General features: G+C 31.8%; 2 protein-coding genes across 2 annotated transcripts in view; both read right to left on the minus strand.

Annotated features, from left to right (window-relative positions):
• LOC113513327 (60S ribosomal protein L36) overlaps positions 1-24,494 on the minus strand; it is a 171,770-nt gene that overhangs the window by 65,724 nt on the left and 81,552 nt on the right. The gene's annotated exons all lie outside the window — the stretch shown is intronic.
• LOC113509217 (solute carrier family 22 member 1-like) overlaps positions 18,077-24,494 on the minus strand; it is a 46,407-nt gene continuing 39,989 nt past the window's right edge. The window contains exon 7 of the mRNA XM_052902489.1: positions 18,077-22,374. Within this exon, the coding sequence (XP_052758449.1) occupies positions 22,201-22,374 (174 nt within the window). The 3' untranslated portion in view covers positions 18,077-22,200. The remainder of the gene's footprint in view (positions 22,375-24,494) is intronic.

Here is a 24,494-nt window from a genome sequence, read left to right on the forward strand (position 1 = left end):
GCTAATTTCTGAAAATGTTCGACAGATTGATATGAAATTTTGTACGGTAGTACCTTACATCCCCGATAAAAGTATTAGATACTTTTAATCAAGGAGAATTAAAGAGTCCCTGTGGCACAGTTAAAAACAATAGTAACTTATATAGCTTAGTACACACCCTACTTAAGTAAAGTCATTTTGATCTAAGGCAAAGAGTGAGAACGACATGTTATTTATTAATTTTGGTCCAGTATTCCCAGATATAATAAATAGGTAGGTACATACATCGAGTACATACTATACAGAATTAACAAATCCCATGCGGACAAAGTCGCGGGCTTTAGCTAGTAGTTAATAAAATACGGGAGCGTGATTTTTTATTTAAAGATAACGTCATATTATCGATATTATACGGTCCAACACTAAACTTTTCTATCCTTTAGAAAGAGCTCTTTGTGGGATTGAAACTTTTTGACTCTGAGGGATTGTTATCCGTAAAGTAGCTCCAAATGTATGCGCTCGCAACGAGGTGCGGAGGAACTGGGATCAAATGGTATTATGACAAACTCTTAGACTATATATGACAAGATAGAACATCGGTTCTTGAAAAGAGGGCAAAATTCAATGTAACGTTTAGTTGACTGAATTTGGCATTGTTTTTAACAAAAATAAAGGTAGCTATTTTTCAGTGTTGCAAGTAATTTAATTAAAAATAACCCAATTGTAGTGAATATTTTCAATTTGAATTAGGAACAAATTTTTCTTAAATGAAATAAATTCACATATTATATATATATGTATTAATAATGACATTTTGAATATATTCTCTGATTTTAATTAATGAAGATAAGCATCACTGTGAATCATTATGTCTTGTTAATTTAATTTTATATATGTAAGAAAAATATATGTATGAATTTTGTATCATTTTTATTTTTCAATCTAATACATAGATACTAGTAGGTTATATAGATATAGTGCAGAGTGTCTATGTAAGTGTTGTGAATTTAATTAACAACTTTGATGTTTGGAATACAAATTTTTTCTTAAAATGAAAATAAAACGCGCCATTTTTTTAATGTTGCAAGTAATTAGATTAAAAATTTCCTAGACAAAGTAATTTTTTTTTTATATTAATTTATGAAATAATTGTCTGATATTATATAAATATAAGTATGTTCATATTGATTATAAATTAATATACATGTATTAATTATAATAGCGGCAATTTTCAATAACTTTAAATCGAAAAAACATTATAAGTTTATTCTAAAAATAAGATATAAATGACAGTAATGATAAGCATCATTACCAATCCTTATGTACTATTTATTTTGTTCATTCAATTATATTATTAAGCACCTTATATTGTTTTTATTTTTCTATTTTATCTTTCAATATAATTTGTCCAATATAATGAGTAATAAATGTAAATTATGGTAACTCTATTCACGCACACATTGATAAGAAAGTTGATCCCTTATTAGCGAAGCATGTGTATTAATTCATCTATATAATCTCAGAGTAATATATATTTCTCCATTTTATTGATTAATGACTATATTTATATTCTGGCATCCCTATTCTCACACACATAGATAGAAGAGTTGACCTGTTTTGGAGGGGCGTTTAAATGAAGTCACTCCATCTGGAAGTTTCTAATCTAAGGAAAAACTGTAATATGTACACGTCATATACGTGCAATGGGAATTTTCTGGAAATGTTAGACATTCAACGGTATGTTTTCATGTAAAAGTGTAAGGTAACATTGTTCTATTTTTTTTTTAATAAAGTATCCATGTCTATGATTGTTCATTAGTTCTCCATTTTGTTTGTAGGCTTGAAAACACGTAGTGAGTTTATGATTTATAAATTTTCCGTTGTTCATAAGCGTGTTACCTAAAAATCTTGCTAAATGAATAACGATATATATTTAACCCATATATTCACGTTGTGCCTCTAGAACAGATAAGAAAATATGTATTTTTTCATTCTTTTTCTGAATTTACAAGATACTGAGTTTAAAAAAAGAAATTTAGCAAGAATACAATTTTTTTTTTGTTTATACGAGTACAACTTAGAATGGCAAACAAGCTAACTATTTATCTGAAAGAAAAAATCTTTAATTTTTTTGTTTTGTGACCACAGACGTCTCATAGACAAACTAAAAACACAAAAAAAAATACGAATATAAAATGTTTAATCAAAATAACATAATAAAAGTGGTAACAGTAAATAATTTTATTAGCATATGTATATTAGTCTTTTTTTGAATTTTTTATGAAACTTAAAATGGTAAACAAACTGACGGCCCACATGGTAACCGTCGCCTATAAATATGAAATGTACTATGAGTATACTGTTTTGCTCATGATACCCTTTATATGTTGTCATTCCTGAGGACTAAGGTGTTATATCTCTGTACCCTGTAAATTCACGCCATATCCCACTCTTCTAACTGAAACAGTCATGCAAACACAACTGATTCACGGTAGAAACACTAATGAAACAGAGGTACTACTTACATTAGAGTAATTTACTTACATTTTTAAGTATTACTGCCAAAATGAGTCTTGTTACTCCAATAACGGCGACGGTTACCACTTTTCATCAGGTGGGCCGTCAGCTTGTTTGCCATTTGAAGTTGTATAAAAAAAAAAAAACATACATTCATTTAACATAACCATAAATATATTGAAATATTTAAGTCTCTTTATTAATCATGTAGTCTCTATATATCAACCGTATTGCCCATTATTGAACATAGGTCTCCCCTTATTGGGAATTCTGCTACTAGTTGGCATGTAAATTGACAGCTGCAGTTAGGCTTTGGTAATATTTAAAGAGAGCTGCTGCCCATCCCTCGATCTTGTTGTCTAATTTCTTTAATCGCCTCTTACGACACCCACGGGAAAGTAAAGGGTGGTCTATTCTATGCCAGGATCATTTCAGAGCATCAGACTTTATTTACTACTGAATAATTTGACGTTTCAGAAAGCAGTACCTGAAGTATGAGAAAGAAAAATTTGATCTCTTTACATTTGATTAGCAGTTTTCGAGAGCGTATCTCTTATAGCTCATACAGCGGAACTGTTACTTCCTTGTCCCAAACGGGGGATAAATCAGCGCGAACTAAGTGCGGCTCCGTGTACACGTTAAACACGTATCTAATTTCAGCGTGTACCCCATGAAATTGCTCTCCATTGGGCCTTAAATCTGCTTGAATCGCTCTTTTTAGAGACTTCTTAGCGTGGCGGGAACCTGAAATAAAAAATCAAGCAGTCGAATTACGCTACTAATATTCATAACAAGGGAAAGGAAGGTAGCCATAGCTAACAATATACTTTATCAGCTCAAACTCCATGGGGTTCTATCTGAAAACGATTGTGATTAACTCTTCTTCTCTAATATTAAAAGAAAATAAAAATATAAAAAATATGGATCTATTATATTGTCCTGCGAGGAGGTTTAGTACACATATAAGCTTTGATAAAGTTTTGGCGTACGGTTTCATTTCTTTTTGTATTAGTGTATTGTGTTTTCTTTCTCTAGTTGTCTCTTATGGTATCTTGGTGATGAAATGAGTAGTGTTGTATCACCACTGAATTGTTACTTTACTAGTATTCAGATTCCCAAGTTTTTATTCATGTGTGTAAAGTATATTAAGTAAGTAGTTAAGTTAGGATATGACTTACCTGAATACCAAATGCCATTTAAAATTGTTCAGCCATTTAAATTTGTTATTTTAGGAACAAATATACAAATATCTTTATAAAATTTCGCATTTATTACGTAGCCGATTCTTAAAAAAGAATACGAAATTGTTGTTCTTGTTTATCATTCTCTCATTTTTGAGTTTTAGTTATAATCCCTCATCTTGTCAAAACTCAAAACAACTTGAGACCACTATAATGGTACAGACATTAGGTAATTTTTAATCCATTTTAACAAAAAAAATCCACAATAATCATAAAAGTACTCTTCTAAAGTAAAAAAAAAAAAAATTAATTACTCAACTCAATTTTTTATATTTCATTTGTGAATCAGCCTTATAGATATATAAATACATATCCTATTTAATTGCGTATACTTAATTTATTCCCAACGGCTATTAATTTAAATCCCAACTGCAATCTTTGTGCCATCTCTATAAAATTCGTGTCAGCACGAATGGCTTTCTAATATCATTATATATTAGTTTGGAGCGAGGCCAACGATATGGTAGAAGTACTCTACCAGAATACTTACTTGTACTGGAATCAAATTGCAATTTTAAACAAATACCTTCATATTATTAATAATAAGCAGATGCGTCTTGTTTATCAGTTTTGTCAGTAAATTCTAAATACTTGTATATATTATGATGAAACAAGATACGTATTTAAAGATGGAAGTACATATCTGTCATAATCTTTTAATGGTTTAAGCAATATCGATATTAACATGGTGACCATGAACTTTATGTTGACACAAAGTGAACATTTAACATTTAACAACGCTGTGTAGGGATTGTTAGCAATCGAGTTTGACAGCCCCATTGCTAGCAATAAGCCCTATTAGGTCGTTCTCCACGTGGTTCCCCCTGGAAACTATCGTGAACAATTCTTGTTGGATTTGTCACGATGGGCTAACTGACCTGCTTCATCCTCACCTATCATCCTTCACTGGTACCCCACCAGTGTATATCGATAGCGCAGGCGAGGTTACTATTTCATTATCATCCATTAAAAAAAACAACGCAGTGTAGGACGCCTCTCACTAGATGGAGTGACTACGTCTAATGCATAGCAGGGAGTCAGTGGATACAGGTGGCTCAGGACTGTTCATTATGACAGTCTAGGGGGAGAAATATGTTCTCTAATTGTCCATATAAGAGAAAGATATTATTTTACTAATATTACGTTTGCCAAATGGTTTAGAATAAGGTATGACTTCGTATTTCACTTTACTTGCATTGGCATACTGTTTTGTTTCGTAGAAAGCTTTTATTACGACATCCTAAGGATGAAAATGAATAGTGACACTACGTATATATTAGTATTCTGTCACTACACACACAAGAATAATATTCATTACTAAATTATTGACATTTCTTCGTTCCAATTCTTCGAATATTTGATCCTACATTTGCATATTCTTATGTAAGGCAGGAAAGTTGAGTGCTAATAACCTTTTTTACGTCTTTATGTACATGTTTTGCCTTATTGATATTACCGTAGGATAAGTAGATATATAATAAAATTATAACTAAACGATGTCCGTACATTAATATCCTCCATATTTAAGAATAAATAAATAAGGTTTTTTTTCATTTGTCTGTCTGTTAGTTTCAGTATCATGCAATCTAGTGCTCTAAATTGGAGATTATGGTTTTTATATTTGTGTGTATGACGGTCTGTCTTAAAATCTGATGTTTTATGAGACAGCATCAAGAATTATTCTACTATTTGTCTTTTTTTTATACATCTTAGAATAGCAAACAAGCTGACGGCCCACCTGATGGAAAGTGGTAACCGTCGCCTATATACATGAGCAGTACCATGGACATAACAGAGTGTACTGTTTCGCCCATGACCTCATGCGTTGCCGTTCTTGAGGACTCTGGTGTTATTCCTTTGTACCCTGTAAATTCACGCCATATCTAACCCTTCAAACCGAAACACAGCCATGCAAACACAACTGCTTCACGGTAGAAACACGAATGGGACAAAGGTACCCAAGCAATCGACTTTTGTACAAAATCTCCCTCTAACTTAAAATTTGATGTGTCTCATGATATCCCATCAAGAAAATTTCTATTTAATTGATTTTCTATTTCTGAAATCTAGGCGAACTATATAAATGAACAATAGTGAGTTTTATTGTTCATTCATTGATAGCTGCCATCATTCAGGAGGTGCATGGGTCATTTGGCATGAACTTGTAGTTTTACTAGTATTTAGTGATGTAATTCATGTTTAGGATGGCTGGGCTGTTTTTCTTGTGTGGTGATAGTCTAATGGTATAAATTTCATTTAATGTAAATTATTTATAATGTTTACTAATTATTGTGTTATCCACGTATCGAAATTTAAATGTTATGTCTAAATGTTAATGATGTTGTGTACACATGTTTTTGAATTGTAACCCAGTATAAAAAACATAATTACCTATATATAAACCTAACATGGTTATAATTTGTTATGTGTGCCTTATTAAAATAAAATAAAATAAAATAATTATAATAAAGTAATAAGTAAGAAAAAAAGTTAAAAAAGACATTCCCGCAACATTAAACGATATCTTCGTATATTTTTTTTTTATGACAGTACAAAGGAAAGACATATATTAATCTTAATAAGCTGATTTATGTGAGGGGCCATGTAAATATTTTTTTTTGTTTGGGCCTGTCATTCGGTGAGGTCAATAACACGTTGAATACGCACAGATTTTTTTTTGGTTTAGTTTCGAAAACAAGTTTGGAGCAAACATGTGTATAACGTGCAGTACGCAATGTGTTTATTTGTTTAAATAAATATGCATTACTGCATACATACATACAGCGTTCACAAGCAGTCATTCAACTATAAAGTAAATAAAAAAAATTAAGTACGCGGTGCATTTACAATTAAAATTCTAATATGCTCTTAGCATAGGGGAAGAAGGGATTGTTAATAATGAGAACTACCAGTCCCATTGCTAGCAATATACCCTATCAGGTCGACCTCCATGTGGTTTATCCTGGAAATCATCGTGCTGAATTCCAGACGTATTCGTCACGATGGTTTGACTTGCTTTTTCAAATTCCCTTATTATACTTCACTGGTGCCCCGCCAGCGTGTACCGTCAGCGCATGGGGGGGTCACTATTATCATTCATTAAAGAAATATATAAGTGCATAATAATGGATTATATCTCTTTTTTTACACCATAATATTTAAACTTTATATAGGATGCATTATCTTTAGCATTAATGAATGCTAAATATTGCATCTTATTTGTTTGCTAGTTTTAGACTAGTTAGATCAAAACATTACAACAGGGATTGCTGAGTCATAGTACAAATATGGGAACATTACAAAACAAATTCGATATAAAAAATAGTAGTTAAAAATTAAATTCCAGTAAAGGAAACACGGCGAGGTCATAAAAAATATCATTAGGGCTACATCACACACGATACTTACCCGTGTGTCCTTTGTATATTATTTAAGTGATATTTTCGTAAATTCTGTGTCAATTTTGATTTTTTTTTTAATTCGATTACATTCTTCCGTTTTTGATAGCAAATGATTTTTATTGTAAAACAAATTTTAATTTATACGTGTCTGTTTGCTGTATCCAAATCGCTTTTTACAAAAAAAGTCAAAAGATTATGTAAAAAGAAAGAATAACGTCACTAAACTGCAATCAGGATTTCCAGACGCAAGTTTTAATTTATTTCTCAAATTTCAAATGCTTTTTTTTCCCGCAAAATTGTACGATTTCTTTTATTTTTGCCAAATTATATAATTATATTACAAGTGACGCGGATTAGAAAATATAGGTATATATTTTATATAACACGAGAGGCAAACGAGCATGCGGCTCACCTGATGATAAGTGACCACCGCCGCCAATGAGCATCCACAACACCAAAGGCATTACAGGTGTGCTACCAGCCTTTTAAAAAGGAATATGCTCTTTTCTTGAAGGTTACGATGTCGTATCAATTCAGAAATATTGCTGCTGGAAGTAAATGCCTTCATTAAGGCTAGGCCATTTCATGTATCATAATATTATTATTTATATATATAGTTAAACTTCAAATTAGCATCGAGCTATTAAAAACCAATTTGATCGCTGCGACCGGAGTGTGTATTATCGAATAGGGCCTCCGATTTATCGTTAAGCTTCCGAATAGCGATTGCATCGCCGATTATCGATGCCAAATAAAAGTATCGCGTGTGTTGTGGCTTTTAGAAATAAACATCATTCCTGGTAATGTGTAGCCACTCTTCTTTAATAAGCTGGGACAAAAATAACTGCTAACTGTATGGTGGATGGCTACAAAACAAGTTTCCAGGCCCGATATGGTGTAATGTGGACTCTCCACCCAGTCATCGTTAACGGACACTGATCATTAAGTTGCTTGCAATGTTAATGTTAAGTTACATACTATTATAGACTAAGTGAATCTAATTGGATGGGCGGAGAGAGAATCGTTGCTAATGGGGTTTAACGGCCCCATTGCTAGCAATATACAGGTAGATTTCCACGCGCTCCTCTGGAAACTATTGCGGTTAATTTCTTGCGAATTCATCACGCTGTGCTAATTACCATGTGACTAAGTGAGGGCGAGGGATGGGCAGCAGCGTCCCTCTTAAAACATCCCCAAAGGCCTAACTGCGGTTGCTAACCCGCCTGCCAAGCGTGGCAACTAATGGCAAAACTTCCAGTTAACGGCTGGAATGATTGTAATAAATTTTATTTAGGCACACAGATAGGTACTGATTAATGCGAGCAAAGCCACGGGATATAGCTAGAACGTAATATTGGTGCAAAAAAGTGAATTACATAAATAAATATTCTTCGCCTGACGGTAAGCGGTTACAACTGTAATCACATACATTGTTTGCTTTTGTATCCTTGCAGGGGTATTGCTTGCATATTACCAATCGTTAATAAAGAGGGAAAGACATAGTTTGAGTCTAATAGCTCCATTGTGGGGAGAGAAGGATTATGTATTCAATCAGGTCGATCTCCACGCGGTCCACCCTGGAAACGAACGTGGGTATTTCCTGATGAATTCGTCATGATGGTGTTATTGACCTGTTTTCATTGTCATCATCTATCACTCTTCATTGGTTCATCGCCAGTGTATTCCGTATTCAGGAATATTAAAATTGAATGCCATTTTCACCATAAAAAACGGTTCCATTGCTAGCAATATACCATATTAAGTCGACGCTTACGCGGTTTCTCCTTGAAACCATTGTTGTAAATTCTTGTAGAATATATCACGATAGGCTAATTGACTACTTCTCTGTCATAGTTGCCCCCATCCACTGTTTTTTTATTTTTTTTATGGGTGAAAATGGAATGGTAACCCCGCCTGCGCTAACGGGATACGCTGGCGGAGCACCAGTGAAGTGTGATAGATGAGAATGAAAACAGGCCAGTTAGCCCATCATGAGGAATTCATCAGGAATTAACCATGATAGTTTCCAGGGAGAACCGCGAGGAGGTCGACCTGGTTGGGTATATTGCTAGCAATGGGATTCTCAGTCTCCATTATTAACAATCCCTTTCCCCCCCATCTATTGTATTAGGTTTATCCAACATTTCTACTAGATTCTATGCACTTTTTATTCAAAAATTTTATCTAGAATTTTTGTAGTTTTTGTTTTTATTTAGCGATTTAGCAACGTCTCTTCCTAAGCACGGCTTGAGATCATCAACGCGAGACTTGCGTTGGAAGAGTAATTTTGATCGTGCACTTCTAATCATACAAAGAGTCTTTTTGTACTAGTGTTGGGACTACATCGAATATTACAAAAAATGTAATGGAACTAAAAATGTAATACTAAACTTAATCGTAACTAAATCAATTATTAACAAAGACGGGATTGGGTGACACTAGATTGTAAAAACCAGAGGGAGATAGTACAATACAAAACAGTGGAATCGATTCTAAAGCGTTATTTTTCTAAAGTTATCTCTTAACCTAAATTTAATTTTATTTGCATATTTTCGTGAAATAAAAAAAAAAATAATAGGCACTTAGTTCATATTGGTCCAAAGAATAAAGATTTCCCTGTGACATCAAATTGAAATTTAGAATTTAGGATAGGTTCAGAGAAATGTCGCTTTGGCCACTCCATTGGCCACATTGTGCAAGATTGTCCATTATACAAGAACGAGAGTAATCCAGCAGACTTGTACATCCTGGAGAATGATGCGAGGGAATGGATAAAGAAAATAATAACATTACTATCTTTGCTATCTTAATAATAATTATAAGAATGACTGATACGATTAAAGAGATAAATCAAAGTAGTAAGTCGATAATAACATAGTATTATATATACAATAGTATCATTATGAGCAATGATTTTCAGTTAAAATATATTTTCTATCATCATATAACACACTGCATTGCAAGAATACTTTCTTATTTCTGCACAGATGAGTAAATTAAAAGATAATTAAATTGTATATTTATATTAATTACATATTTATAAGTTTTTTTTTAGAAAATCATAAATACTTACAGTTTTGTATTTATAACATTTAGAATAGTAAACTTGATTGCCCGCTTAATAGAAAGTAGTAATCACCGCCTATAGACATGAACAATCAGAGAGTATATTGTGTAGCTCATAATACGTTTCATGCGTTGCCATTCCTGAGGACTGAGGTTTTATACCTCTGTATCTTGTAATTTCACTGTCACATCGAATTCTTTAAACCGAAACAAAGTCGTGCAAGCGTAGCTGCGTCACGACAGGAACTCGAGTGGGATAGAGGTATTCAAGTTTAATACTTATGTATAAAGTCTCTCTTTGGTATAAGAATAAACTAAAAATTTCATAACATTTTTTTTGTAAATATTTAAATTTTATTTTAGAATTTTGCAACAGTATCAAATAATACCAACGGTATCATTTCACAGCTCTAGCGCGCGATTTATGAGAAGTGCAATATTTTCGGCCCCTTGTGACCCGAGGCTTGTCCCGGACAAAAGCGGCGAGCGCCGCGGAACTGCGGCTTTGTTGCATCTCCTGATACCCTGCCCTGTCTTGTAACATACATAGATTAAGAAACATACAACTACGGATATGACATGACCTTTGTATTTATTCTTTATTACTCTATGTTTTGATGATAACCTATATTTCCCGCCAAAAGTAATTGTTCTAAGGAATCTAACAGGTTAAGAAAGACGCACGAATTAAATAAAGATGCGACTGCGAATATAACGTGAATTTATGTTTATGTCATTGATATTATTAGAAAAATATTTGTATTACTCTACAATAAAGTTGTTATAAAAAATATTTGACCAGTTTCATAAAGGTCGACGTCTGTATTCTCTGTGCAAAGAAAACTTTTAATATTAATTTCCCGCCAAAAGTATTTTTTTTTTAAGTCAAAGGAACCTAAATATATAGCTAGTGTTGCTTTATTTTTTGAGTACCTATCAGTAGTATATTCATTTAGACAAACTTTATTTATAATCTAAGCATTTATTAAAACACTAAGTATGTTTTAGTACATGAAAAACTTTTTTTTTTAATAATTGTAAATATATAAACAGTAATTGTATTTGATTTGACCTAGACTCGTGTTTTTATAAATATTTTAAGGAAAATAAATACATTTTTCCTTGTTCGTGTTCTAACACCTACCTTTAATTTTTTTACAACTAGTAATTTGTCAATGATTGAATTGAAAAATTGCTGGTTGGAAAAAACTCAGAAACCCCCTAACACCTGTAGGTACCTATAGTTAATAAGTATTTATAAAATTTTTCCTTGTTTTTACACTTGGTTTTTTATAATTCTTAAACAAATATATTTATAATATGCATTTTATATTTAGATATGCATATTATATAATTATGTACTGCTGCTATATTTACCGATTGTTGTCATTTTCAGTATGATGTGTCAGTGTTCATTCAATTTGGTTGCATAGGTTTTTTTTTTAATTTAATTTGTATACAATGCTACTCTGTGTCTGTGTGCCTTTTTATATCAGAGTTTAGATATTTTAATTAAAACTACATTAAATCCGTATAATGTCAATATCCTACTGCTGGATACTGTAGGCTAGACGTTATAATATAAGCTTTAATTTAGAGTTTTTTTTTCTCTTTTACTAATATTTTGTTATGTGTATTTCCTCAGTCTCGAAATAGTAAACTAATTCTCTGACAGATACGTTTAAGTTAGCGTCGCACGAGAAAGATCAAGATGCTAAATGTTTCTGTATCGTTCTAACATGGGTGAGCGATAACGTATCTATCGATAGGTAATGTAAAAATGTATTATAAATGTAATAATGAGTTTTTCTTTTCCACTAAGGGAAAAAAAATCCTTACAAAGCTCGCCTGTTGTACATATTTATTCAAAATAAATTATAACAATGCAATTTCTATGTACAATAAAGTACAAATGTTATATGTTTGTTTGTTACGTTATACCGCCTATCACTATGAAATGTAGTATACACATACTATATAAGATGGAGAACGATATAGGCTACTTTTTATCTCGGTCAGTAAACATATTTTGGTTACGTGGACTAAGTCGCGGGTAAAAGTTAGTTAAAATTATAAATGCGATTTGTAAGGATAGATGGATAGATGAATATTGTATACTTTTAAAATCGGTTAAATAATTTTGAGTTTATCCATTACAAACAGTCATACAAAAACTTTTTTTTTATATAATATTACATCGGATAACGGTATACATATGATAAATGCAAATCTTTGAAAGCTAATAGCAAAATTAAGAATTTAAATTTATTACTTCGTTAAGAAACTAAGTTAAGTATTTATTTGAGCAATTCCATACAAAAACAAAAAAATTCTGGTATAATAAAAACTAACGAAATTTGTAGCGTAAAATTTTTACGAGAACACGAAGTGGGTTTCTGCATTATTCAAATAAATGTAAACAGTGCAAAGTAATATTCTTACATCTTGACAGCAGCAAAGAGCACAGGAGTCGGCATTCACACTCCAAAAAATACCTTTTGTTAGAAAAAGCGTGAGGTTTTAAATGAGAAAATAGAAAGAAGTGCTCGTGTAGTTTTTCATTAACATAGATGGGTAGGAAGCTATGTGTTGAATGCATGATGTTCTTGTATTACTCTTAAACTAGACAATATAAACATAGATAGCGTGTCGAGTTTGAAAAATAGTAAAATAAAATGATCAGCTAACTATATATAACATATCAGTTGTTAATTGTTCACTGGTGGACATAAGCCTCCCCCTATGGGGTTTTGCCAGTAGTTGCCACGCTTGGCAGGCGGGTTGGTAACCGCAGTCAATATAAACATAGATAGCGTGTCGAGTTTGAAAAATAGTAAAATAAAATGATCAGCTAACTATATATAACATATCTGTTGTTAATTGTTCACTGGTGGACATAAGCCTCCCCCTATGGGGTTTTGCCAGTAGTTGCCACGCTTGGCAGGCGGGTTGGCAACCGCAGTCAGGTTTAAGAGATATTTTAAGAGGGACGCTGCTGTCTATCCCTCGCCCTCCCTTAGTTGGCTCTTACGACACCCACATGAAAGGAAGGGGTAGCCTATTCTATACTGGGACCTCACGGCCCTATATCTATATATATACTGGAAACTATCATGGTAATTCCTGACGAATTCATCATGATTGGCTAACTGGCCTGTTTTCATTCTCATCTATCACCCTTCACTGGTGCTCCGCCAGCGTATCCCGTTAGCGCAGGCAGGGTTACCATTCCATTTTCACCCATCAAAAAAATAATAAGCTTTTCTCTATTGGGGGGATTTCGCCAGTAATTACCACGCTTGGCTGGCGGGTTGGCAGTCGCAGTTAGGCCTTAGAGATTTTATAAGAGGACTCTGCTGCCTATCCCTTGAATGTTAAGTTCCCTTAGTTGCCTTTTATAACATCCACGGGAAAAGAAGGCATATATTCTATAATTTAATTAAATTATTGAAAATATGAGGTAAAAAATGTCTTATTATTATTTATTTATTAAAAAATTACTATTTCTAAGAATAACTTCTTTTATGAACCTTTTTTTTTTATACAACTTAGAATGGCAAACAAGCTGACGGCCCACCTGATGAAAAGTGGTAACCGTCGCCTATAGACATGAGCAGTACCATGAACATAACAGAGTATACTGTTTCGCCCATGATACCCCCCATACCTACTTCAAGAAGAAGGAGATTTTCATTTCGGTTGTATTTTTTTTTGTTACCTCATAACTCCATCAGTTCTAAACCGATTTAGATTTTTTTTAATAGAAATTTTATCAACACCAATTAAGTAGTTTTTAAATGAAAATAACAGAATTGAACTCGTTTTTAATTAAATAATTTATTTCACTTCCTACGCTGTGAACACTTAAATCTTTCTAAATAAATTTATCAAATTTAGAAGTACTTCTTAATTCTCGCCCTAAAAAAAAATAAATAAATAAATAAAAAATCTCGCCCTGTCGAATAGAATATGCCCAATTTAGTGGAAGATTCATTCGGTATTCTGAATAGAGTTTATCAACAAAAGAGAGTCCTCAAAAAATCAATTTCCGAATATCGGTAAACCGCAGAAGTTCTGTGGATAAAGTTGAATTTCCTAGTCGTACGTTTCGGAAAACTATCCGATTCGTAGGAGTCGAACATTGCTATAGGAAAATCTGGATATGTTTATAAATAAAACAGATTTTTGTATTTAACATTTTTAATCATTTAAGTCTACTTTGCTTATTTAGCAATAAGTTTCTTTTATTTATTTATTCATTTATTCATATGAAACGGTCTAGTGAAGACTGGTCTTTTCCTTGACGAATATTACGTGAATGTATGTATGGTGATCGATTGAGCCTGCATTAGGGTAATCTATTTTTTTTTATTATGGACTAGCGGCCCGTCCCGGCGTCGCACGGGTGGATATTTCTACATTTCAAAAAGTGGCCATTAAGGCTGCACACGCGACGGAAGCTTAAAAATGGAGTAACTTCTCCCGTTTTCCCAACATTTTCCTTCACTGCTCGGCTCCTATTGATCGTAGCGTGATGAAAAGTATACTATAACCTGCCCAGGAGTATGAAGTATAATTGTACAAAGTTTCGTTAAAATCGGTCGAGTAGTTTTTGTTTCTATATCGAACATATAGACAAAAATTTTACTGATTGCATTTTTGGCATCAATATCGATCACTAATCACCCCCTGATAGTTATTTTAGAAATATATTTAATGTACAGAATTGACCTCTCTACAGATTTATTATAAGTATAGATATATAGATAGATGTTATCGGAATGGTAACCAGTGTATCGTGATAAATTCATCAAGAATTAAAATTTTATGTACAGTACATTACTAGCAATGGGACTCCTAGTCCATGTTACTAACAACCCCTTCTCCTATGCTGTGGTTTAATGACTACTGTTTGTATGAAGCAGTCCTGTGTTATAACTGTTATATTACTTACATATATAGGTATATTAACATATTACTGGCAACGCTTAACAGCACTTTAGAGGATCTAAGATCAAATCACATAAAAACTTTGAATTTTAAAATTTATATTTGGAACATATATCCGGTAAATCACGTCAAAGGACTATGTTTAGAACAAATCTATCTGGAATCTCTTGATTTTTTTTTATAGATGATAATGAAATAGTAACGCCACCCGCGTTATCGGTATACACCGACGGGGCACCAGTGAAGGATGATAGATCAGGATGAAGCAGGTCAGTTAGACCATCGAGACGAATTCAACGAAAATTGTTCACAATGGTTTCCAGGGGGAACCACGTGGAGGTTGACCTGATAGGGCATATTGCTAGCAACGGGGCTGTCATACTCCATTGCTAACAATCCCTTCCCCTCCGGAATCTCTTGATTAGGCATAGGTCATATGGATACCGATCCGATATCTATATATTGGGTTCCTCCATTGATTATGGAAAAAAAAATTACTCATTTCGATATCGCTCATATTGATCGGATATATATTTTAGAATATGTTAACAGTTTGTTATCCAATATTATTTTTTGGTATACAGACTTTAACATATTTGTTACCGGACCAGTATATTGTAAATAAAATATAGAAATTGCTATTTATTGCCCACCCCTGCTCTTGATACTAGAGGGCGCCACCCTCATACGAGTAGCAGCAATAGTGACTGTTCTATTAACTTTATTTCTTAGTTGTTGAATTTTATTTCAAATTCGGTTTGCGGTGCTAGCCGTCAACGATGACAGACTATGCTTAAAATGTAAAGTGCATGATCTCTTCAAGATGCAAGAAGTATGGAGAAAATGTTGACATATATTTTAGAGTAAATTTAATATGTTTGTTTTGTAAAATTATCGACTGGAATGGGCCTCTAAGTATGAATAAATTATTTTAGAAACTTTTATGCAATTGGAATGGCATACGAACTGAGGAAGCCCTAATGGAAAGTGGTAATTGGCGCTAACAAACACGAGCAGCACCATGTGTCTCAGAATAAGCTCATAGTGTAATAAACTGAAAACGGGGAGGTCGACCTGGTTGGATATATTGCTAGCAATAGAGCCCTTAGTCTTCATTACTAACAACCCCTTCCCCCTTGTCATCGAAATTACAAAATAATTGTTTTATTTTTTTAATTGAGCTGCGTAGTATTTTTTTTTAATCGATAATAATGGAATGGTAACCCCAGCCGCGCTATCGGTATACACCGGCGGGGCACCAGTGAAGGATGATAGGTGAGGATGAAGCAGGTCAGTTAGCCCATCGTGACGAATTTAACAAGAATTGCTCACGATGGTTTCCAGGGGGAACCACATAGAGGTCGACCTAATAAGGCATATTGCTAGCAATGGGGCTGTCTAACTAAATTGCTATCAATCTCTTTCCCCTCGCTGCGTAGTATATTGAGATATGTTTCTAAGTAAGTTACTTTTATATACGTTATATTTTTGTACATAATACTTCAATGGATACAAGTAAAAATCGGATTAGATTTTTCTCCGTACTCATTTTCCTGGCTTTACACGGAATAGTAATGTGAAAATGTATGGAAGGATTTTTATTTTTTTCTCAACTAATCCTTTTGAGAAGGAACATATTATAGTTTTATGTTATGTCAGTACTAACTTTTGTCCGCGACTTTGTCCGCGTTATCGGGCTATTTACACCAGAAAGGGATAATAACTGCGTCCTTCTTCATCCCATAGTATGTGTATACCAAATTTCATAGAGATTGGTTAAGATCTTAAAAAGTAACAAATATACTTTTTCATATAAAAAGGAAAGATATATATTTATGTATTTTTATGTTTTTACCTGCGACTTCGTGATTCGATCATGATGAATCCATCAGAAATTAATCATGATAGTTTCCAGGGGGAACCGCTATTATTTCTACACATTTCTTCGATACTTCTTCACTATCAGGATAGGCAACACGACGGGACACCAGTAGTATTGCTGGCATCCACAGCATACAATGATCGTTACCATCAGACGGGCTGTATGCTTGTAAAAACACAATAACAAATGTTTTAAATGTCTTATTACTGAGTGTTGTGGGTTTGTTTCCAGGAGGAGGGTTCTATCCTACTACGAGTACTATTACAATAGATCCACTATATTTTTATTGTTATTATTTCAGATGTTAACACTCTTGAACATAAGCCTTGGCCATAGAATTTACAATAAACTACCAAATTCGCTTGCTGATCTGTGTTTGAAAAGGTTTAAAGTCATTCTATGTAAATGGGTAATTACAAAATGTTTCTATATACTGAAAGATTATTTTTCAAGTAAAATGGACGACATTATATAATTCAATTTTGAATGTAGAGTATTGTATTACCTGTAAATGTATGACTTAACGTAAAGGAGTGAAAAATAATAAGATGCATGACGTTAGTAATGTAACTTGTAATTAATAGTAATTGTTAATAACACATATAAAAATGTTGCATGCCAAGCTGGCTGAATGTTAAGGTTACACAAAATGTTTATAAAACAAATGGTTATAATATTATCTAAACTTACCACATTCATCGCAATAAATTTCATTTAATTTCTTTTTTTTTTTTTAATTTATTAATGACCATGGATACAAGTCCTCATTTCATTTCATAAGGAGAGTGTTGCCAGTAGTTGTCACGTTTGGCAGGCGGGTTGCCAACCGTGGTTAGGCTTTGATGATGTTTTAAGAGGGACACTGCTGCCCATTAAGTGCCCTTAGTCGATATGGTATGCTATGGTAAAAATTCTCCATATATGTTTATCAGAATTTCGTAATATTCGTCTTCCTTTTTAACTACGTCATTTTTCTAATAGTTTTGTTAAAACTTTCTCTATTTTTTTTTTATTTCAAGGATTTAAATAAAATACACAGATTATATTTTTAAAAGTTTATTTTCAAAATTGTGAAATTTGTGTTCGTTTGTACTGATAACACATTTTAAGTAAGCAAAGTGTAATAAATAATAGAAGTTAAGGGAAGATGGATTTCGATTGGTTTTAAGTTATTGCCTTCAGATAATAAATGATCGATAGATTTTAGCACCCATTTAAGTAGTTCCTATCTATTTTCACATTTGACTTGTGCTTGCATAATTAATTATGTGAACTAGCTTTTATATTTCGGTATTGACCCATTACCTTCATTGATATTATAGTAGTAATTATTAATTATTTCTTGTGATGTTCCATAACGGAAGTGTTGCCAAATGCGAAATTTTATTACTACCAAAATATGAAAAAAAAATCCCATACTTGATACGATTTCCTTCACTTTGTCCCCATTTTTTTACAGTTATACGTTTATGTGAATGACAAAAAAACGAATGTAAAAAAAATTTAATTACCCAAATTCCTCCACACCCTTTTAATTTTTTAATTAAAAATACCTAATCTGGCAACGCTGCTGCATTTTATCGTTTCAAATGTCAAGATTTATAGGTCATTGTAATTACTACCGATTAGTACCTGTATAATTTATAAAGGTTTAAATTATTTTTATGAAACTGTAATTTAATTAAGTAATAATTAATTTTTAATATTGTCACAATTAATAAAGGTGTATTGCATTACTTAAGTATATTAAATAAAAACGTTTGTCTAAAATAAATACGTTTAAGACAAGCTTATATGCTTGCCCATTTAAGTTTTGATTAAAGTTTTTACATGAATATCAATAATTTAGGTACATTTAATTAATAGGTCAATATCCGAGTAGATTTGAAGCGTATACTGCAAAATATATTTTTATTATGTGAATGAAAATGGGCGATAATATTAATAATCTGAATTTAATTAAATGCGTATGCAGTTGATACTGATTTTACCATAATTAATTAATATTAAATTGGTCCCATCTAAGTACTATTAAATGTGTTATAGACTTACAATACATAAAATACTGCTTATATTTATATATTAAGTATAAAATTAATACTATTAAAACTAAATCTGAAAAATAGCTTAATTCAACGTTATCACTAACTCTTGCCTTTTTCAAAGAAATCACTACTTAATTTTAGTATAATTAAAATTAAGTAATGAAAAATTACAAAATGTATAAAGCTAGTGACTGACCTAAATTTTATTATAAAATGTAACTTTCATAATGAGAATACGAGTATAGATAAAGATGTGAATTATCAATGGTTCGAATCTCAAAAATTAACTACTTAACTATATATCATTAAGCAAATATAGTCAAAATTGAGAATTTGTTTTACCAAATTTATAGATTTCTATTTAAAGTTTGTATTGATGTATTACTTATCAACAAATTTGCCAATTGTAAAATTAATTTATGTTTTTTGCTGAGATTTAATACATGAAATCAGATTCAGTTTTAGTCAGGTTTGAGTTCGCATTTTAACCACTTATGATTGAGGGTCGCCTATGTTCTCGAAACTAGTCGATTTTTAAATTTAAAATATATATAAGATTCGATAATATTACAATTTAGTGATTTTACAATCGACATCTTTCAAAAATAGTTTCAACAACTGAGTCTCTGTGATACTGTTGTAGTTTTCATTATGGAAATTATTGCCAAGGTTGATATTTTATTCAGTCTACTGTAAATTTATCAGGTAGTATCGAATACTATGGCGAATCGAATATTCGCATCGTAACATGTTACATTAAGACCAAAGATGCAAGTCAGTCACCAGTTTTATCTGCATATTTATAAAAACATCAAACGTCTAATAAACCGAATAATATAGCTGTAGATGTGTTTTGTCTTTTTCTTACGCGTTATATTCCCAATGTGAAAAACAGTAACAAAACACTCTAATCGGTTTGCAGAATATTTTAGTTTTTATAAATAAGACGGAGTTTATAAGTTTTTGAACTTCCAGATGTTTACATAATATTATATATATATTTATATTATAAACGTTTTTACATTTTACACCAACTTTTACATGAAGAGTAAACACAATGTAACAAAATCGGAAATAGTATAAAACGTATCTAATTTAGATACTAATATTCATTGATAATCATCATGACTTAGTGGCAGGTAGGTTTTTTAAATCGATGATAATGGAATGATAACCCCGTCTGCGCTGTCGGTATAAGCTGATCGCCTTAAGTATGTTTTAGGGCTATGCCCTCAGACGTTTTTTGTTTGATTACTCATAAAAATGTATAAGTATCAAGTAATAGGTTTGACTACGGAGGCAAATTTATTATTTTTAAATAAATAATATCACGTCTTTATGCGATTTGAAAGTTCAAACATATTTTATTAATATAATTTTTTTTTTTTACATATATTCTCACGCTTCTAATATAACAAAACCATCGCTTCATACCCTGTTTACAAGAAAATCACACAAAATTTTTCTTACTTATTACCTCTAAGACTTTCTTATGTCTATTCAAGGGATCTGCCATTTTAGTCGATGTTTTATCAGAGTGTAATTCCGGTGATTGATTTTTTTTGTAATATAACTAAGTATATTATACATAATACGTTTGGAGATATTAAATATTAATGATATTCATTAAATAGATATAAGAATAATGACAGGCATTCGAGTTAAGTACGTTGTTGATGCGACATAAAGTTACAATTTACTACATGTCTGTAGAACGGCCCCTCTTCAATTCTATTGTAACATCCATAATACAACTTTGTTACAAAAGTTACAATGGCTTATGAAGACCTATTGAGTTGCTGGCAAAAAGAGATAATAAAATGAACGAAGTTCTTGCACATAATGCTGTAACTTAAATTGTTCTCTTTTATGAATGTTTTTGTACGACTTTTATGGTGAATCGTGTAGGTTCCAAAAATCCAAAAATACTTTGTCACATTAATCATATTCATAATGTGTTCCTTTTTTTATCTACTTCTATAAAAAAACATATTTCTAAAAAGAAGTCTTGATGTTTTTATTTACTTTACAATTTTGTTATACAAACATGTATATAAAGTATATGTATATTAAGTCAAGTTCATTATCATAGTCAAGGTCAGCAACATTAGAGAAAATTAATTTATTGCAATATACGACTTAAGCAACAACATTTAAGGTCGAATTGATCGTAACAATGTTTTAGTAATATACACCTATTGCTATTCAGATCAAAGACAATGGGGCCAATGAACTTTGCATTATCAACTTTATATCCGAGCTTTATCAATTAAAATTAAGACTTAATTGAAACAATATAAGGTTATATTTTTATTAATCTGAATTCTAAACACGATTTCCGTATGATTAATTCAATGTGACTGCATTGTAAATTAATATTAATATATTTACTTATATACACATATATTGTACAGATACCTGGTTTACATTTGTATTACTTTTGAAACAATGAGCTTTGAAGCGGACAGCGTAATTTAGTTATACATATATAAATATATATAATCGTGTTATTCAAATTATAAAATATGTAAAAAAGTACATTTGATTCCTCCTCCTCCTTGCCTCATTCAATCAACAATATTATTGTTGCTCGAAGGAGGCTATTTATAAAACAGCACTGTAACCACTAACTGCCTTTAACTCTGCTCTCTCTTTCTCTCATTATTGTAAAAACCAGAAAAATTTTACAATTTATAATATGTAGGTAAGCACCTAAATAAATAACATTTTAACTCACAGTTTTAATACAAAAATATGTATATTTAAACTTTCATATACTTATGTACGTTGCATAATGCAATACTAAATTGACAGAATTGATTTGAAGCAAAATTAATTAATAAATATAAGAAAAGAACACAATAGATAGACACTTTAGAAACAGTTCTATATGTACAATAAGGCGACCTTATTGCTAAAATTAATTTTTTCAAGACAACCTTGAGGTAACGGATTTAATTCATGATCAAGTAGGTATGCAAATAAAGGAAATTACATACAACGAGACTCAAGACTTATTAAACATGCATGTAAACTAAGTAGTGGGTATAGATTGCAATAAAAAAAAAAAAAAAATTAAAATAAAGGAACAATGAAAAAGGGCCTAAGTTCTAAATTTCTCACAACTCATTTTCAACGGGCGATTTTCTTTTCACTCGAGACAACTCCTCGGCTTCTTCGATTGTGTCAGGGAGTCTGACGTTCCTGGTCTCCGGCAGTAGGAGCACCAGTCCACTGGATATGAGGCACATCGCGCCGAATATCACTGTCGGCATCGATTTATGATAGAGAGACTGCAACGAAAAATTTATTTATAAATGAGTCTTAGTATTAAGAAATTATAGTTTTAGATATTAAATATAAGATATTTTTTGGCCATAATTGGATACAAGTGTTCACAGATCGATGTTTATACCTCTTTGATTGCAGTTTGGAAATCACTGACCTAATCAAAAATTCAAGATACTTATTTTCCACAACACAAATTCTCATTTTTATATAAAAGTTATAGGTAACTTTTATACCATTCATTTATGATCAACAACTATAACTTTAATATCGACTAATGAGATTTTCTACCCTTAATTTTAAAGCTCGGTGCCCACTATGCCGTATCATACTACAACTGTAATTATGTCGACGCGTCGCGATATGTTTGAAAAGATTTTTTGCATAGATTATTATAAAGGAACAACATCCACTAGACCCATTCTTCACCAGTCTTCACTGGAGGATCTTTAGCGAGACATGTAGCGCATGGTATAGGAAGGTTGCTAAACTAGTGTCTGCCGGCGGTCTATAATGTAGTGAATCTAAGCATTGCAAAACAAACAGGAAAATACACATACTTTAATAGGTAAGGCATAGTATTGTGACGCGTTGTTAGTTATATAATATTTTGTTGATACATTGCAGAAGTTGCTTTGCAGAATGTCGTTGCTTAGTTTAGTATCCGACGTGGGTCTATTACGGTCATAGTATAGGCATAGTGAGCACAGACCTTAAACCTATTATCCTTTATAAATTTACAAAATAATTTCCGACTAACAAAAAACATTGATGATTTTACAAAGAATTCGAGGCCGATGAAAATAATTAGGTATAACAACATTGTGATTTTGACTAAACGAGTATTAGGTGTCTTTGATGAAATTTGACGTTATAAGATGTCACCCAAAAAAATAATGAGACAAAAACTTGGATCATTAAATTATAAAAGCCTTGCAAAAAGAAACAGATTTTTCCTTATTCTAAAGTTATCATAAGATTAACGACGTTTTAATGGTGTTTTTAACTGAATTATTGTTTCAATTTGCCTAATTATTTTTTTGTCTAGAATGCTAGTTATAACAAACGAGAGACTTATTATAATAAATAATAATAATGTATTTACACATATAAAGAAATAAATATAACTATATTAATTTATATTTGGTATAAACACATAGTTTTTAATGTTGGCCAGATTTGAACTAACATTTTTAGGTCTGTGTACTGTATACATTCTTAATGTGAAAGTGAGTTAGTTGATTACTTCTTAGCGCCTAAATAGCTTAACCAAAGACTACAAAACTTAATACATTCGTACTATATAAGACGCACAACAAATGTTAGGTAAAATGTAAAGTAAATTATGTACAATTACATTGTATGTCCAATAAAGATTTTACAATACAACATAACCCGGTCACACAGACAATACATACATATTTAAATTCCATACTTGTAGTACAGGCGGTTATATATACTTATAAGTATGTTCATATTTCTCATTAAAACTCACTGTATTTATTATTTTTATTAGGACTCAGGTGTTATTCCTCTGTACCCAGTAAATTCACGCCATATCCCACCCTTCAAACCGAAACACAGCCATGCAAACACAACTGCTTCACGGTTGAAACACGAATGGGACAGAGGTATCCAAGCAATAGAAAGAGGTTTGTTTGAATCAAAGCATTTGGCGTTCCATTGTTTCTGCCTACCCTAATGGGAGACAGGCGTGACAGATATGTATGTATGTATCCAAGCAATCGACTTTTGTACAAAGTCTCCCTCTGATTTTATAAATAGTATATTGCACTGAAATATCGTCATAGTCGTAGAATACTGACGGATCTGACAAAGATTACACACACACACACACACACACACACACACACACACACACACACACACACACATATATATATATATATATATATATATATATATATATATATATATATATATATATATATATATCCGTCAGTATTCTACGACTATGACGATATGACTAAATATGAAATATGTTTAAACAGTGGCTGAATGAATGGACCAAAATTGTTAAAAATTGGGTATAATAAGATGACATGGTACTATTGCAAAAGCTAGTATCACACATTTCATTATTACTGACATGTAAAAGACATTA

This window comes from Galleria mellonella, unplaced genomic scaffold (assembly GCF_026898425.1).
Source record: "Galleria mellonella isolate WM207_F2 unplaced genomic scaffold, CSIRO_AGI_GalMel_v1 utg905, whole genome shotgun sequence".
NCBI lineage: Eukaryota > Metazoa > Arthropoda > Insecta > Lepidoptera > Pyralidae > Galleria > Galleria mellonella.